The sequence below is a fragment of the Spodoptera frugiperda genome, chromosome 20, assembly GCF_023101765.2.
Source record: "Spodoptera frugiperda isolate SF20-4 chromosome 20, AGI-APGP_CSIRO_Sfru_2.0, whole genome shotgun sequence".
Taxonomy (NCBI): Eukaryota; Metazoa; Arthropoda; class Insecta; order Lepidoptera; family Noctuidae; genus Spodoptera; species Spodoptera frugiperda.
In genome coordinates, this window is record NC_064231.1 from 7,303,239 (window position 1) to 7,321,456 (window position 18,218).

Below are 18,218 nucleotides of genomic sequence, written 5' to 3' on the forward strand. Positions count from 1 at the left end.
CAAGACAAAAAGCCTACCCCGAGCCCGCCATACAATATTTATTTATAAGTGAATCGCTGTTGACGTGACTACCCCAAGATAATATAATAAAATGTTTATTTGGTGTAAAAAGCCCAATTACAAAATAAATCTTATTACCTATAAACAAATTCTAAAGTATATAAACCCTGAACTATGCGCAAACCTGTGTTTCAGGTTAATAAGAGTTGAGTTGGTTCAGGTTGATAATAATTCAATATGTGGTGGAATATGTCTGAATTGGAACTCAAGTTGGCATTCTAATACCTACGTCCATTCAAGGACTGCAGGATAATCACGTGTGATACATACACATGCAATCATGCAACCCACGTAGCCTACATATTATTATAAAGAATTTGTATTTTGAAAGTATCTGTACTTGACTAGTGGTGCACCAAAATGTACCATAGACTCGATTTGTTCATTTGAATATTGTCTATGCATTCAGTTACATTTTTTTATAATGGCAGCACACGGAAGCTGTCAAAACTGTATTCATGTCAATGTCATTGTCGTGTCAATGACCCTGACTGTCTGTAATTGTCAAACAGTCGAAACGTCAAACGTCAGTCGAAAAGTTACAATTTTGGCGCGTGTTATTGAAGAAAGAAATGGAATCTACTGTGTCGGTTTCTAAGGTAAATAGAAATTTATTGTGCATGTTTTGTAGAGCAATTTGAAAGCATTATATTCAGAGACTAATATTTTGTAATAATTTTAAATGTAAGTTAGTAAATCGAAACAACGGGCAACAACAGCAACGGGATTGTTACAGGACGCTTTTGTAAACACTGATTGTTTATACATTCAAATATGAGTTTTCAATGTTATTTCTCATTTTTAAGTGATGCGTTTGTGATAATAAACAAGTTGATTAATTAACCACATTTTAATCCGTGCTACAAAACCTAATAGTTCAGCAAATACTGCGAAATACTCTTACCAATTCATCAGTGTTGAAGCCCTATTGTTCTTGTATAGTCTTGGATCCAGCAAAGAAATAAAATATTAGGAGAGATGAAAAAGAAAACAGTAGTTTCCACTTCCTTTTGTGAATTTAATGCAGGAGACGAGAGCCTGCAAAAGCAATATTTTTAATTTCAATTTTAAAACCTATTGGATACAGCTTCTCATTGATGTTAACCTAATGTAATATTTTTCTCTGTTTCCAGGGTGTTTTCCTATTCCCAAATGGATTTAAAAAGGGTAAAACTAGTAAGAAGAAAAACAATCAAATATTATTTGAAAAGATATTTAGAAATGAACTTTGGTATGATACATACAAACAAAACTGGTATTCCATTGAAAATGAACTGCAGGTAATTAAGAACAAGGTTTTTATAAAAATATTAGACTTCCATTCTTATTAATATTGTAATCTGAATGATTGTGACTGTATGTGACTTTTATGAATAAACTAATAAACTACTGAAAGCACTATAGTCTGAAATAACATAAAGCCGGTTAAACAAAGACGGTTAGATTTATAACCCCTTGTTATAATTGAACTTGTTATAATTATAAATGAAAGTTTGTAAGATTGTGTGTTTGTGTATTACTCAATCTTATCAAAATCGCTGAAAGGATGAGGATGAAATTTGGAACAGGAATATTTTGTGGTCTGAAATAACACATAGGTATACTTTCTATCTTATGGGAATGCAAGCGAAGCCATGGGCACAGCTAGGTTGTTATAAAAAAGAAATGACAAAATAACACCACAAAGAGTATGTCGTGAATCGGTGGTCAACATACAGCATAACAACAATTAGTGATCACTTCTATCTAAAAATAGTCTTGTTGTCAATAGAGTTTATTATTATTATGATAACTCACCAAGTAATTGTTTCCAAAACAAGAAAGAAACAAATAGTTATTATATTGCTTCATATTTCACAGGAACTTCACCACAAAACACACAGCCTATTGCTGAATGACATAGTAAATTACATCAAGAATCAAGGTATCAGTGAATCATCTACTTTGGAAGGAATCATTCCTAGTGCTACTCTGTTGACCGGAGTCAATCAACCAGACCATGTCTCTCAGTTTACATCACTTATTGATCTTATCAGGTAAGCTTTTTTTTACCTGGTAAACAAGCAGATGATCAACTGGTAACACAGCCACCCATGGAAACCCGAAAGACCATGTTACAAGTCATTCTTTTGTTGGTGAATTTAAGGGTTGCATCGAAGTTGTTACACCGTTTTCTGGCCTATGGATACCTTACTTATAAAAATATTTATAGTTTAATTTCATGTATTTTAATATCAGAGTATTTTTTGTCATACAGTCAGTGTGGTTGATGGTTAGACTGATTCCGTTCAAAAAAAATTAGATGTGTGGCTCTATTAAAAAGCATGTAATTTCTTTTATTAAAACAATAGTTTCTGTATTTAATGTTTGAGAAAACTAGTTATATTAAATAACAATTTGTGCACAATTTCAGAAATGAAGTGACTCCACATGTTGCTTTAGTCAATTCACAAGATGCACCCTCTGTGAAACATCTAGTAGAGAATGCTGTTTGGCAGCTGATACATGGGGATCAAGTTATGGTAAGATTCAATCATAATCTTTACACTATTATATATATTATATATATAAAGCTGAATAGGTTGTTTGTTAATGCGCTGAATCTCTGGAACTCAAATTGAATAAGAATTTTTTTGGTACTTGGTTCAATTTGAATTACAATATTATTTTGGTGTTGGATAGTCCATTTATCGAGAAAGGCTATAAAACATTTTGACCATAGAAGCCGATTGCAGAGTGGCAGTAACCAGCAATTTTAATAAATACATAAGGTATGGGTATAGTCTGAAAGTATACTATAGCTACGGGAACCAGTGGATAGGAAGCCTTGTTGTTCTAGATGGAGGGTAAGGGGACCGCCTTTGTTCAGCAAACTAATTAATGTTAATTAATCTCGGCTTTTATGATGATTAAGTCTAAATAAGAATTTCAAAACAGTAATACTCCATCCATAGTTGCTAAAGATTTCGCAGTTGCTTAAAAGTGGATAAATTCTGAAATTGGTATCACAATAACAATTTTGATCTGGTTCAAATTGTCATTGGTTAACACAAATGTATGCTTTTGTTTCCAGGATTACGATGATGAAGAAGGAGTCGTTACTCAAACCAAGAAATTACGAAAGAGTCAATGTACAATGAAAGCTTTAAAAAATTGGTACAACAGTAAATGTATGTCATCGCCACCAAAGAAGAAATCACCACAAACTAGAAGAACATTGGTCATTATAATCCCTGACTTTGAGAGCTTCAATTGTAATGTTTTACAAGACTTTGTTATGATAGTCAGGTAATTTAACCATTCATTTTATGTGATTTTATGTTGTAGGTAATCTGGAGTTAATGATGTATGATCTTTTAACATCCAAACTTGAAATAAAAAATTATGTGAGAGAAAGGAGATTACCATAGCCCATGCTGACATTTAGTAATAAAGTTTGGTGTTTCATATTCAGTGACTTGCTTCTGTGTTACTGAGTGAAGATGAACTTGTCTTGGTATCCTAAACATTATTTTGACTGCAAAGTTGTCGTGGCGGCTGGGCAATGTGTCGCGGGTTCAATTCCCGCACGAGACAACTCTGAATTGTGTGATCCACAGATTGTTGTTCAGGGCCTGGGTGTGATGTATAATTGTATGTGAAATTGTATAGGAGAAAACTAGTGTACTTTTATTTAAATATATTAAACACCAATTTTGTATATTTACAGTTCCTATGTATCAACGATGCCGATAGTATTCGTGTTTGGAGTGGCGACGTCAGTGTCGGCACTACATAAGTCCTTCCCCTACCACGTGTCTTCTAAACTACTGATCAAAGTGTTCCATTCACATGCATCACCTGTTTATATGAATCAGGTAAGTTTTTTTAAAATAAATTGCCGTAATGTACATCTCTGCGTATTCAGGGATAAAAGGCGAATGTTGCATGATAAATATACTTAAGACAAGACAGAGTATCTTTAGGATAAGAATACTTAAAATAGTGTACAATACTGTGAAACAATATTAAGAAATCGCTACAATTTAGTTGTATGTATTAATTACAATATTAACATAACTCAGTAATTCATTGTCAACTCCTATCCTTAAGTTATTTCTGAACAGGAACTGTAACTAACTTAGCGGGTTTGCCGGGGCTCCGACAACGAGAAGCAATAGTAGGAACGGGGTGACTTTTCAGTCAGTAAATAAAATAATGTCACTCCATCTAATCGCCCAAGGCGGCAAACAACCCTTTATATGTATTTGAAGTCAGTAATTTGTAGTTTACCATTCTGATCTGTCTCACATCATCCGACTACAAAAATGTATCCATTTTTTCTTAAAATTGTGTAAAAGATTTTCTCCATTTCAGGTATTGGAGGATATTTTCTTAACACATACAAGTCCTTTTCATTTGTCTGGCAAGGCATTTGAATTGCTCACAGATGTGTTTCTTTTCTACGATTTCTCTGTCACTGGCCTGATTCAAAGTATAAAGGTATGTACTGTTAAATATTTGTTTTCATGCATTCTTTAGGACTGAGAATCTGAACACTAAGTATTAAGAATACTAGTATTTAATTGTGTCAGATTCTGATTAGGTTTCCCTTTTTCTCTATATTAATTGGAGGCAAGTTGTTACATAATAAAGGCAAGACGTGTCTGATTGCGACTAAATGACCTTTCGATGCAAACTGATGGCCCCTGATCATGTTCAAAACTGCGATCCAACAATAGGGAGATGGCCAACAGCAACGTTTAAATCTCAAGTGACAAATCTTGAGATCTTGGATGTCGCCAAAGCTACGCTAAGTCAAAGCTTCCTCGACTAGACTTGCCTTTGTTCAACAGTAGATGTCTTCACAGCTTACAGCTTTGGAAATAATAGTAATATTAAATATATTTTTTCTGCTTTCAGTATTGCATGATGGAGCATTACTATGGAGACAATACAAAATCACTATGCTGTGACAGAGACAAACTCGAAGATGTTATAATGCAGCTAACTGCAGAAGATCTCGAAAGCATACGGCAACTAATGTCCTTCAGACCATTCTTAGAAAAACAGGATTGTAGAACAAAGATTAGTCTGTTCAACGATGATGATTTCTTTAAAGAAGCCCTTTACAAGGAGATGAACAGATTACACGACTATTTGTATAGTTTCTATATGTGTTTGAGGCTTCTATGTGTGTTCGTAAAGGATTTGCCAAAGAATATGCTTGGGAAATCTGTAAGTATATGAAGTACATACTATGTAGGTATTACTCGGCGCTATTTATGTGTCGACCTTGCTTAGGACCAATATAGTTAAAGTAAATTGTACATGACAATGTAGGTATATTTTTGGCAGTCAAACCAGTCTAATACTTATAGTAAGGAGATAGATATAGGTACAGTATAACATTGATGGTAGTAGTCATTTATTCTGATTTGCAGTTTAGTTATACTGAGAGGCTCATAGGATCGCGTAGTGCGTAATCAACTGCATTAAATTAATTAATAGGCATTTAATACTTAATTGTATTTTACAACAATAATAGAAGCATAATAAAAAAAGAGAAAAGTAAGACCGTTTTCATTGGAACTTAAGACGGGATATTTACCATGTTTATTTATGAGTTTACAGACTATTTCGATATCACTGTTGTAAGCGTTTGATCACCAGGATCCAAATAAACTTAAGTTCTAACGAAACCAATGTTAGTGTTAGTAATCATGTCAGTTTAAAAACTTATATCGTTTTCATAGGGTTTAGGTACTAGTTATTTGTTTTATTTGATTGTAGGTCCGTGAGATATACACAAAGTGCGCCTCAGAGAATGTGACAGGCACTTCGGCGTTTAAAGACTGCATGCAGCTATTAAAATTTCAATCGCAAGTGAAATTGGTTGAAAGTATAAAGAGCTCCTTGAAGATTGTCAACTCGTATTTACAAAACGCATCACCAGTCAAACCCCTGAGGTCTACGCCTTCAAAGAACAATCTGAATAAGATAACATTGGGTGATGATCTTGGCGAAAACTTCGTGAAGTCTTTGAGAGTACATTTGTTAACGTTTCTAAGGCAAATAGAACATGCCAATACAGAAACGACTGTCACCACGAGCGCAGTGTCGGACTCCGAAAATGTCGATGAAAATGTTCCTGGAAATAGATATAAATTGAAAGAGGTGAGTTTTTGCATACTTATCGTGTAGATGAGAAAGTATATCTTTCCTTTCTAAGGTTCTAAACCATATCTGTACCAAATTTCAACGAAATCCGTCAAATCGAGTTGCGGAGATTAATGGCCTAAGCATAGAATGTTCGACGTGATTCTTTAATTTGACGTAACTTTTTTATTTATGAACCGATTGACCGGAAACAAACACTAAATGTAAATTTAAGCATCCCACAATATATTCGTGAAAACCGCAACGCAACTTCGGATCAGCCGTTTCGGAGATTTCGCGCACAGACGAACAGACAAACAGCAAACGACAAACTGGCAACCAGACAAACAGACAAACAGACAAACATGACAAACATTCATTCAGACAAACAGACAAAAGACAAACAGAGGGTTAATTACATTTTTGGGTTCGACATCGACATAACAATAAGATTACATTATCTTAAGCATTATGGTGGGTTATATCCATAAATGCACAAACAGCATTACTTGCTTACATAAAACAAGTTGGGAAAAGATCTCTGAAAATTAGCAAAAAATCGTAACCTAAGATTAAATTACTGGCAATACTTTAAATGATAGATGATTATGTTTTTACATACGTCTTAATAAAAAAGGTTCGAATTAATATTTAAGGAAAAATAAATAGTGGTCCAATCATCTCTAACCTTTAGATGAGCATAAAAAGATGATTGTTTTCTTTTGACAGGTAGGTCAAACGACGTCCTTTTTGTAGAGTGCAGTGCAAAAATTAGGTTTATAAAATAATAATATTAAAAGACGTCACGCGTTTATTTTAAACTCTAATATAAAGGATAGTCCATCCTTTAGATATTCATATATGTACTTACTTATTAGAATTACCTTTCTTTTCCCTTAGGATTAAATTACCTAGCCTATATATTATTTCCAGACCATAATCTATCCATGTTCCAACTTCTGGATCCCTTCAGCCGTTTTGACGTGTTTGAATTACAAACACACATTGTATGTATGTAATATGTAACTCTCGTATCTATACTAATATTATAAAGCTGAAGAGTTTGTTTGAACGCGCTAATCTCAGGAACTACTGGTCCAATTTGAATAACTCTTTTTGTGTTGAATAGTGCATTTATCGACGAAGGCTATAGGCTATAAAACATCACGCTAAGACCAATAGAAGCCAAGCAGAGCGGGTGAAACCGCGCGGAAGTAGCTAGTTTATAATATAAGTAAGAGAACCCTTTGTTTTCAGAAATTGTTAAAAGCGACGAGAGCGGACCGTGTCCAGTCGGAGTTTGAGATGGTTCGCAGTAGGTTCGTGAGTTACTTGGAGGAGATGTTCAGTAAGGGGCTGCAGTCGATGCAAGGACAAACCTTCCATGAAGTGCTGGCCTTCAGTGACGTGGCATCTGTACGGAAGAACATAGTGGGTGCGCCTCGAGCCGCCGTCCACACTGCGCTCAGCAACCCTGTACATTACTTACAGGTCTGTCTCACTGTTATTGGTTGGAAGAAGTTGGCTATTTAACCTATGTTTTGTCTTTTAAAAGCTATCTGTTTAGATGTCTGTCATATAACCATGTCCCTCGTTTTTACTTTAATGTTACTAGTAAAATAAGGTTTTGTCTTGCTATGTCCATTTAATAGCAAACATGGATTTGAATCAATTTGTTAAAACACATTTGTAGAGTATCTAACAGATAGAATCAGTACTAGCAGACGAGATACTTCGCATTACAATATGATGGAAAAGTAAGGATTAATCAAACAATAGAAAATCCATTGTGTCTGCGTGGATCTGCGTTCTGGCACATGACAGACTAATAATAGTATTTGACGTAGTTCCATGCTAACAAATTCCTTTGTACCACAGTGTTCGTGCTGCCAGTTGCCGTCATCAGATAGCGTGATAGACACACTCCCGGACGTATGTCTGGCGTACAAGTTGCACCGCGAGTGTGGCAAGCACATCAACCTATACGACTGGCTGCAAGCATTCGCCGCGGTACTGCGGCCCGATGATGATGACGAGCAACGACACAACGATGCTACTATACAGTGAGTTTTATTACATCTTGAAAGTTTTTACCAACTCCACATTGGTTCAGTACAAATAATCTATACATATAATAAATCGTAGAAAAGTGCTGTCTGTACATTGAAAATAAAAATTTTGCCATTACTTGCTTAAAAAATAAGGGGTTATTGTTATGTCGATGTCGAACCCAAAAATCGTAATTAAGATTAAATTTTTGTCTGTTTGTCTGTTTGTCTGTTTGTCTGTTTGTCTGTTTGTCTGTTTGTCTGTTCGTCTGTCTAATCTAGACGGCTGATCCGAGTTGGATGCGGTTTTACGAATATATTGTGGGATGCATTTACAAGTGTTTGTTTCATTCAAGTTCATAAATAAAAAAGTTATGTAAATTAAAGAATCACGTCGAACATTTATGCTATAATTATCTCCGCAACTATTTGACGGATTTGGTTGAAATTTGTACAGATATATTAGAACCTTCCTTTCATAGATATATTTTTATTTCAAAAATCAAAAAATAAAAATGTAAATTATTTATAAATAATTCTATGTCGATCGTTACACATCGGTTCATGTTATTGTTTTAATTCACAAAAAAGTAAATAAATAGTAAAAAGGTATGAAAAAAATAATATCAATATAATAAAACATTTGTTGCTCTAACGGAGTATGATAATTCTACTGTCGATCGTTAATAACTTCGGTTCATGTTATTGTTTTAATTCATCGAAAAAAAGTAAATAAATAGTAAAAAGGTATGAAAAAATAATATCAATATAATTAAACTTTTAGTAGAAAGAAAATGCCCGAACGGAGTATAAATAAATAATCCAAGTTGTCTTTATCCTCGATAGATGGCGTTGGGATCGAAATAGATCGCGCTATGGTTTCGTTACATTCATTTGGTTGGGTATCGGACGAGCGCTTCGGTACTATCGTAGAAAAAGTGTATTATCAGTCGTATGACATTTGTCTGTAGTGGTCCTGCTGTTACGTATATTCTGGTTTCGTTGTATTTGTCAATTAATAAGTTTATTTGTTGGGTTTTCCTGGTTTTCGTTAAACTATTTAACGTAGGTTTAATTTGATATCGATTATTAGTAGTTACTGTAGTTAGTTTTTTTAATAAAATTGTAAGTCTAATTTATAAATTAATTAGATTAGATTTAAGTCGTTTCTTTTAAATTATTTAGTTTAGGCTTGGTTATTATAGCATAGAGGATAGGTTGTAATATAGTTTCTTTTTTAATTGTTATAAATTCGTAATTCGTAGCTTTCTTTAGTTTTAAGTTAGTTTAAGTCCATTTTTAAACTATTTTTTCAATACCCTAAGTGAGTATACATCTATTAAATTCAAACGCAGAGCTCATTATGTTGATTTTGAAAGTTCCCTGGAATATCTTCCACATCTCATTTTTGAAGAGATCCCGCGAGATCGGGAACTATGTGGTTAAAACCAAAAATTTGCCGGAAGTCACTATTCCACGCGAACGAAGTCGCGGGCAAAAGCTAGTAATAAATAAATAACTTTATTCATAACATACATTGAACACATTAAAATACCCTTGGCTCCCAAACTAGGCTTATTGCCTGTGACTTGGGAGTCAGTTCCTCCAGAAATACATGATAAATGTAATACGTGTAGCAATAAAATAGTAATCTGTGTCTTCATCAACATTCTGTACTCATTAATGTTGTTGCCCGGCCATAAATCTGAAAATCTCGACTCAACTCGTCTCGAAGTCGAGATTTTTCAAGAGCCACTTGCGTCCAGCCGCTCCCCGCGACCTTTATCCGGTCGTCTGTGGACTTTAAAAAATAATATAAAATCAGATAATTCTGAACTTGTTACTTAATTAATTTAAGAATATTATTATTTGTGAATCGACGTTACCTACAGATTAGTTCGTAAATTATGTAAATAAAACAAATTATATTTCTAGCTTGACTACTAACATACCTTTATAATCACGATATTAGTATGTGCTACTTGTATCCATGCCATTCAAGTTGAAGATGTCACAAATAGACTATGTTTTTTATACAAAAAGAATCAGTCTAGATTTTGCCAGATTACCATACGTTTATTTGCATAATAATTTTATCGTTAGACATTATGTTAATAGTTTAAAAATACATTATAATCGTAGACAAAAAGTGAATTTTATTACAAAGAAAAATATTTTTTGACCTTTATAAGTCCTGTGCTTTTTCTTTTATTTTTAGTTTCGTTTATTGATTGGTGGAAAGTGAAACTGCTTATCAAGGGCTTACATATTCGACTTTCGTAGTGGGTTTCCTTAACCTGTCATGTGCCGAAACGTAGATCCACGCGAGACATAATACATTTTCTATTGTTTGTTATATACGGCATACAAGAGGTTAATGTTTCTTAACAGTAGCATGGCTATTATACAATATAACATAACAATCAATACCTGCCCCTCGGTGCCGTAAATGGCTTCATGTTAAACCTAATTAATATGTGTATGTTATTTTTGTTCTAGGTTACGCTTCACCCGCGCTGTAGCTGAACTACAATTCCTCGGGTTCATAAAATCATCAAAAAGAAAAACTGATCATGTAATGAGATTGACTTGGTGATTTTACCGTTTGTTCAGTACATACATAACCTCACTTCTGTCTCCCATGAGGGTAGGCAGAGAGGAATGGAACGTCAATTTTTTAATTAATTTATTAAACATTTTTTGAATTTATTTCGTATTATATTTTTTATTTGCACGTGTCATCCATCAGACTAGTTCCCCTGGTTTTTGTACGTACGGGTTCAGAGCGTGCGAGGTCGGCAGTGAGGTCACGTGGCCAGAAAATGTCGATGTTGGGAAAAAACTTGTTAAAACAAACAGAGGTGGCTTTAGCACATTAATGTTTGTGACCAAGCTAAGTCGTCGATTCCGTCTTAATAAATATAATTGTAATATATTGATTACAGAAATTACCAGAGGGATGATTCTGGTTTTATTGAAATACCAGGTTTCCATTTGTGTCGCATAAAATACCGATTTTAAGCTGTTCCATATGAAATTTCGAAAAAAATATATAGTATACTTCGCACTTAGGACATCACCAGCTTACATTATGTTTTCATTGATTTTCATATTTAGTTTCTGATTGACCCCCAAAAAACAATATGAATAGTATGGCATATTTAGAAATACTAACTATCTTAAATAAGTAAAATAGTAGCGGCCTGTTCCTGATTACCACGATATGATCCCTAGAAATTTTATTATATCTATGGTAAGAACCTTCTGACCATAAATTTTTAAAGCGTTGGCCCACACTAGGTTTTTCTCCTGTGGGACGACACAGGAGAAAATACAAGTTCACATACACACAAAGAGTTGCTCCGTGCGGGAATCGAACCCGCTACCCGTTGCACGGCAGCCGGTTGTCCAGCCACCGCAACATCGGTGCAGGCCTATTGCGGAATCGGTTCAGCCAGTTAACGCGTGATGCGATGAGCAAGGGACATAGAGATATATTTTTTAAATATAAGATTATTTTTCTACTTACCTACTTACATTTCTACTTACCCGCTGTCTACAAGGACAGTTGTCGAAACAAACTAACATAGCCGAGGTTCTGTTAAATGTTCAATATGTATACAACTGCAATGATTACATGTTTTTTTTACACAATCATGAAGTTCATGACGCAAAACCTTTAAGTCTAGTAACGACAAGCAAGATAGATGTGGTAACTAGTAACGGAGAATATATTTGTATTACCTATATACCTTATTTTATTTTTGCTCGTGTCAAATTAATGATAATTTTTATTTTACAACTGATTTGTTATAATTATTAAGGTCTTTTCAAGGTCAGAGTGAATAGGTACTTTCTAAGTCTGTGTGCTCCATCTTCGGCCACATCTTCGCTTTGCCGTTCTGGCAGTAAGCGGGTTGGTGGCCAAAAGAAGACTTATCAACGTTAAAAAAAATAGGAGCTTTTTTATGGAACTTCAAATGCGTTTACATTCTTTTTTCATATTCGCCTTATCGATGGTATGTAAAAGGTGGTTTGCCTAATTGCTAATACAAACAAATTCTTGTTACTATGTACTACTACTTACTACTGAGATATTGACCTCGTTATGCAATCGGTCGCAAACGCAACCGTTTAGTATAGGAACTTGGGGTTCGATTCTGGATATGGAAAAAAATGTGTTAGCACGGTTTCTAGTATTAGTAGGTTCTTAATAGCGTCACCTATTATTTATCTACATAAAAAGTTATTTTTAGCGTATTTATTATGTCCACACCTGTTTGCCTACCTTTAGGTAGGTAACAAAAATAGTGATGCGTAAGTGTTTTATTAAGAACGACCTAGTGCTTGTGACTACGACTCAATCAACGAAATTAGGTAATCCGAAGGTCTTATTTTTAACTATGACACAAATCACTTGTGACTCAAAATCAGGTTCATAGGACTCATAAAAAAAGAATCACATATTCACAGATGATCAAACCTACTGGATATATTTCGTAGAAGTCAGCTTGTACAAAGTTCAAATATTGCGTAGGTTATTCCAAACGTGTCGGTCGCAGACTTGAATTTAAATAAACGTAAACATTGGTTAGCCAGTAAGATTGATGTGTAGGTTGTATGATTGTATCCGGGACTTGACTGGTTTCTTTCTTGAAGATGACACTGAAGGTACTTATTATTAAGTTCAGCTAATATTATTATTTTAAACTTTTCATAGGTACACTTGAATATCTTTACGCATTATCGGTAAAACGGAATGAAAATAGAAGCGGAGTGTGATCTCCACAAACCTTATATCTATTCACCTTTACTGCCTCTTTTCACCCCTCGAATTCTATTCACCCCGTGTTATCTCCACCCTCCTTATTTAAATGAGTATTTTATTGAAATAGAAACACTAATAATACTGCGCGATTTGGACTTCTTGATTTAAGCCTCTTCTTATTTATTCAATTTGAATTATTTATAAATGTTTAAAAAAATAAATTAAAATAGCTAAAATAAATTGACACCTGTTGGCTACAGTTGGCGCTATGTGGCTAATCCTTGATTTCAAATAAAGGTTCCAAACAGAATACTATTACAGAGGTATATTATATTATGTATATACTAGGTTCTGCCAGCGGCTTCGCCCGCGTACGTACATGTGGGATAAAAAGTATCTTATGTGTTATTCCAGACCATACTCTAGGTAGGTACCCCTGTTCGAAATTTCAGCCGTTTTGATGTGATTGTGGAACAAACATATACATACAAATTTTCGCTTTCATAATAAGATTCATATTATTATAGACATGTGTAGGTCTCAAAGTGTCGTCTAATAGCAAGGTACCTGTCACGCTTATTGTTTTCCTCGAATGAGTAGGCTCAGCTTAAGTGTAGGTAGACTATGTAACCTGAGTAAGTACCTATCATGATAATAATATACATATGCGAGCTACGAAAAACATTGGGTACAATTTTTGGCATGACATATCTACACCCTAATATAGAATAGAATAGAAAAGTTGATGTAAAAATAAAAAATATAAAGGGCGACAATTTTTTGCCTGCGCTGGAGCGGGATTCAGATCATGAATTCAACTTCTAGACAAAATGGTTAGAAGCTTCGACACTTAGGTATCTGCAAGCTTAGCAATCAGTTTCATGTTTGTCTGCTACTCGGGACTAGCATGTAACCGATGGCACAGAGGCCTTGTTGTTTAATTAGTAGTTAATAAAACACCGACATTAAACACATCCGACTACCAACCTGTGTTGTAAAAAACAAACCGACCTTGAATTATAATTTCACGATATAAAGTATGGTCCTGACCTCTGGAAAGGTTAAGAGTACATCACTTTTATTCGTGTCATGCATACCGCGGGACAAGTTTTAGCCTATTTACACCTGAGTTATTTTCAGATTAATAAAACTAGATTCGGATAGGTATTTTTTGCCGTCTGACCTTTTCGATATTAATTCGTTGGAAACGTTTGGGATCTTCTTTTGTTTTATTCCCATTTTTTTTTAGTTTGTTATTTCATTTTAGTTGTTTGTATAGGTACCTATCTACTTGGATAGGTGTTTTCAACTACGTACTCAGACTGTGTCAATTTATAGGTGCATGATTATTTTGATTTAATTTTCAGATTGGTACAGGTTCGATTCCTAATTAATCAGCCCAATAAGATTTCTCTGTTGTCTAATCTACTCAGTAGAGTGGAATTTAGGACTTAGAATTCCTCTCAAGAGCGATTGCTGAGCAAAAGGTTTCTTCTTCAGTGGCCGAACCTCACTCAATACAGTTCGAAACTGCTATTGGTAAAAACAAAGCTTACTATACGTGCTGTACGTACCTTAACTATACGTGGAGAACCAGAGGTAGCTATAATAATGCATTGCGGCCCATCTACTGAAACTATTTAATTGAGCCATCGCTTCCGGGCACACACCATCACCAAGCAGGTATTTTGAGTACCTACATGGTGTGTGTGCCATTAGAGAGAGGATGGTACCTACTTCCGATCGGGAAGAAGGCAGCCCATTCAAGCAGTCAGTATCGGATACTAGAACGTCGGTTCAAATAGGGTAAGACTCCCTAAAATTTCGAAACAAATGGGTGTGTTAAAGTTACGGTAATACAGAAGAAGATCTCTTTAGGGTTTTACTTCTCAGTCTTGATTGCATAACTCATATACATTGTGCAATTGAAAAAAACCTAGTTAATGCCTGAAGAAATTGACTCATAGATCTGATGGATCTCATGGATCCCTGAAAAAGTATAAACTTCAAGATCGTAGAATCAAAAAAGACACTTGGTTAACATTAGCAATTTATGCTATTTAGTATATTATAGTAATTTACCTATGCTAATGTTAACCAACAATTATTATTAACATTATGGATCCGATTTGCTTTTAATAGGCCGAATAATTTGAATATTAATTCTATTTTTGTAGAATTAATGAAAAAATCAGGTAGTGGCAAATCAAACACCGAGTATTCCATACATGGTGGTAGTAAATTGAGTTAAAATTAAGTTCAATGTTTTCTCTTTAGCTTTTTTTAATAAGCTAAAGCTAAAGAGAGACATTAGCTTTTTTAATGAAATCCTTTATTATTTATAGTTTATTCTCTCTTATCTCCACATGACAGGGATAATTCATGTCACAATTTGAGCACCTACCCCTCCTCGAATGTTCTCAAATTTATAACTGTATTTGTACTAAAAATAAAATAATCCTACCTACTTGCCACATTTCATAGTTCTAGGTAAAACATTTCCCGTATTTGTCCCGATAACCATTTTTAATTCCCCTGAAGTTGCCGAATAATATCTTGCATAGAACTTACATCAATAATTTAAAATAAGTACGTGCCATCCACACTGGGCGTGAACGCGTACTAACAAACTAATATAATATTCCTAAATTAACTTGTTTTGCCTGTGTGTGTAGGTACACAAGCGCGTATGTCTGTGAACATCGATGACCGCATCCAAAATATCGACATCGTCTGTTTGCTGTCGTTTGACATTACGTTAGGTGCTAGAGAAATGTATAAAAGATAATGATGCGTATGAAGGTGCATCAGTCGCCCATCAGCCACCGAACCAAACTTACCAAAATGAAATCGGTACGTCCTTAAATTGTCTATTGATTTTATTAGTGTTATTGTAATTGTCATTTTCTTCACTGAAACATAATTTTATTTTTCGCCAAATCTATTGTAAATGTGATACCATCAGTGTTTAGTGCCTTTTATTTTATTTGTCCGATATTTTTTGGCTTGAGGCTTTAAGTTAAAAGTGCGTCGTAGCTTTACGTTGTGGTTTGTTTCCAGATGATCGTCGTCGCCCTCGCCCTCGTGGCCGTCGCCGTGGCCGTGCCCGTCGCCCCTGCTGATGAAGCCAAGCTCGTTCGGTCAGCATTCGAACAGTCCCCCGAGGGTGGCTACGCTTACGGGTAAGCACTTCTATCATTATTCTTTTTTTCTCCCGTAAAATTACCTTGAACTCTACTGTTCCGATTTTCGTACTATGAATGTGGTTATAGTCTAGGTTAGTAACTATGTTAAGTAAACTGTTTGGCTAACTTTTTGGGATATATATCTAAATATAAAATATAAATAACCTTTCGTTTCGTTATATTCTGAAGAAAAAAATAACATTAAAATTTCCGGGACTGCAAAAATACATTAACTTTAATATAATAATAAAAAAATCTATGTGTATATTAATGATTTTTATATTAATAGATTTGAAGTTGACAATGGCATCGTCCGTGACGAGACTGGTGAATTGAAGGAAGCTCTGGATGAGGAGAACAAGCCCCACAGTGTCGTTGTTGTCCGCGGATCTTACAGCTACCCCGGAGAAGACGGCAAGCCCATTGCCATCACTTACTTCGCTGACGAGACCGGATACCACGCGGAAGGAGAATCCATCCCCAAGGTCCCCGTTGCCAGGAGATAAGCTACCAAATACGACACGCAGATGAATGATCAATTGATTAATGAAAAAATCAATTAATTGGTTGTTTATCAGCTACCATGTTAAGGACCTGATAACGTTTAAGGAATTTATATAATGGTTACGATGAGGCAAGAGTGTGGTGCGGAAGATAATCCGCGCTTACCTTTTGTTGCTCGTTGGTACTTGTCACTCACTGCCATATTTTTGTACGTTTTTATATTATTTGTTGTGATGTAGCAATTAAATTTCAATTGAAGTCATATGTTTGTTTTCTTTTACTTAATCGATAACTATGTTTCGAAAGGTTAACAGTAACACTGAATTTGTTACTCAACAGCTTGTTGTTTTAGTGGTCCCAAACGGCTATTCATTTGGCAATAAATGGAGAATCAGTCAAATGTCACCCTGCACTTAGTAGTTTGACGATGATGACCTTTGATGAAATCTTTCATTAGTCTTCCTTTGTAAATATCTTTTCTTATTTTCATATTTGTCCGTTGTTGACGAGTCTTTGCTTGTGAGGCAGCTTGGCAGGTACTTAACAACTTACTGACCTTTAATATTTTTAGTAAAGTTTAAGCTTTCTGAAGGTTATATCAATATTTGTCTCTCTGCATTAGGCATCTTATAGTAATGTGCTGTATAAAACAAAAAAATAAAATAACACTCTAACTCTTTAAAAAAATATATTTGTGACTAAAAAGTTGTAATCGATTACTTTACTAACCATAATATGGAATATAAGTTTTTAATTACCATGTTTATTAATTTCTTTGAGTTTCCGATATTTCGGCACTGTTGCAAGCGCCTTGATCACGGATGAACTGAAATGAGAGTTCATCCGTGGAATGCTCACTTGTTTATAATATAATTGTAATTATTTTCTACAATGTTTTACTGAACTTTATTGTAGGTAAAACTGTTTGGTAACTCTTGTGTCTTCCTTCCCAAAGCCATTGGTCTGATCATCTGTTAATAATATTTAAATTGTAAGATAATAAAAATCGACAAAATGATATGAAATTATGCCATTTGAAAACATTTGATGAATAATTTTATTAACATCTTTAAAATTTAATTCTTGCATCGTTTAAGTAATTTTTGTTTGCAAGCTTTGTGTTATCTTAACCCCAATTCAACTTTAGCTTGAACTTTTCACGTTGGTGATTGGCCGCTGCAATCCGTCGTTTTATTTGCGATTGACCTTAAAATATCATAACTGCCAAATTATAAATGACTTACAAGGTATTATAGTGAAAAATATTGGTCACAAATTGTTACATTCGATTAAATATGTAGGCAGAGGTGCACATTACAGCATGTAATGTCGCTATACAATGTACACCCACTTTACACCATTTGTGTTATTAGTCCCATGAAATGGGGGGTGAGCCTATTGCCATATACTGGGCACAATTCCAGACTCCGTGCTACTACTGGGAAATTTTCGAAAAACCAAAAAAGCCCAGTAATATTTTGCCCGACCTGGGAATCAAACCCAAGACCCCTTGTC

At 34.6% G+C, this 18,218-nt stretch overlaps 2 protein-coding genes across 2 annotated transcripts; both read left to right on the forward strand.

Moving 5' to 3' along the window:
• The first annotated feature begins 520 nt into the window (after window positions 1–520).
• Window positions 521–10,955, forward strand: LOC118261996 (origin recognition complex subunit 3). Its single transcript, XM_035573079.2, has 12 exons — window positions 521–659; window positions 1,194–1,340; window positions 1,921–2,096; window positions 2,474–2,582; window positions 3,134–3,348; window positions 3,770–3,917; window positions 4,417–4,542; window positions 4,963–5,277; window positions 5,833–6,216; window positions 7,456–7,689; window positions 8,077–8,261; window positions 10,746–10,955. Exons 1-12 carry the CDS (start codon window positions 633–635, stop codon window positions 10,840–10,842), a joined length of 2,163 nt encoding a protein of 720 aa, XP_035428972.2. The 5' UTR covers window positions 521–632; the 3' UTR covers window positions 10,843–10,955.
• A 4,739-nt stretch (window positions 10,956–15,694) lies between these two features.
• Window positions 15,695–16,965, forward strand: LOC118261853 (larval cuticle protein 1). Its single transcript, XM_035572853.2, has 3 exons — window positions 15,695–15,867; window positions 16,075–16,196; window positions 16,489–16,965. The coding sequence occupies exons 1-3, from the start codon at window positions 15,802–15,804 to the stop codon at window positions 16,703–16,705; spliced, it is 405 nt and encodes a 134-aa protein (XP_035428746.2). The 5' UTR covers window positions 15,695–15,801; the 3' UTR covers window positions 16,706–16,965.
• Window positions 16,966–18,218: the final 1,253 nt, after the last annotated feature.

Bases quoted from the DNA above. Each gene is read 5' to 3' on its own strand.
- LOC118261996 (XM_035573079.2), top strand. From the start codon at position 633: ATGGAATCTACTGTGTCGGTTTCTAAG. The intron at 2,097-2,473 runs GTAAGCTTTTTT...GCACAATTTCAG, and splicing joins TCACTTATTGATCTTATCAG to AAATGAAGTGACTCCACATG. The intron at 2,583-3,133 runs GTAAGATTCAAT...TTTTGTTTCCAG, and splicing joins TACATGGGGATCAAGTTATG to GATTACGATGATGAAGAAGG.
- LOC118261853 (XM_035572853.2), top strand. From the start codon at position 15,802: ATGATGCGTATGAAGGTGCATCAGTCGCCCATCAGCCACCGAACCAAA. The intron at 15,868-16,074 runs GTACGTCCTTAA...GTTTGTTTCCAG, and splicing joins AACTTACCAAAATGAAATCG to ATGATCGTCGTCGCCCTCGC. The intron at 16,197-16,488 runs GTAAGCACTTCT...TTATATTAATAG, and splicing joins GAGGGTGGCTACGCTTACGG to ATTTGAAGTTGACAATGGCA.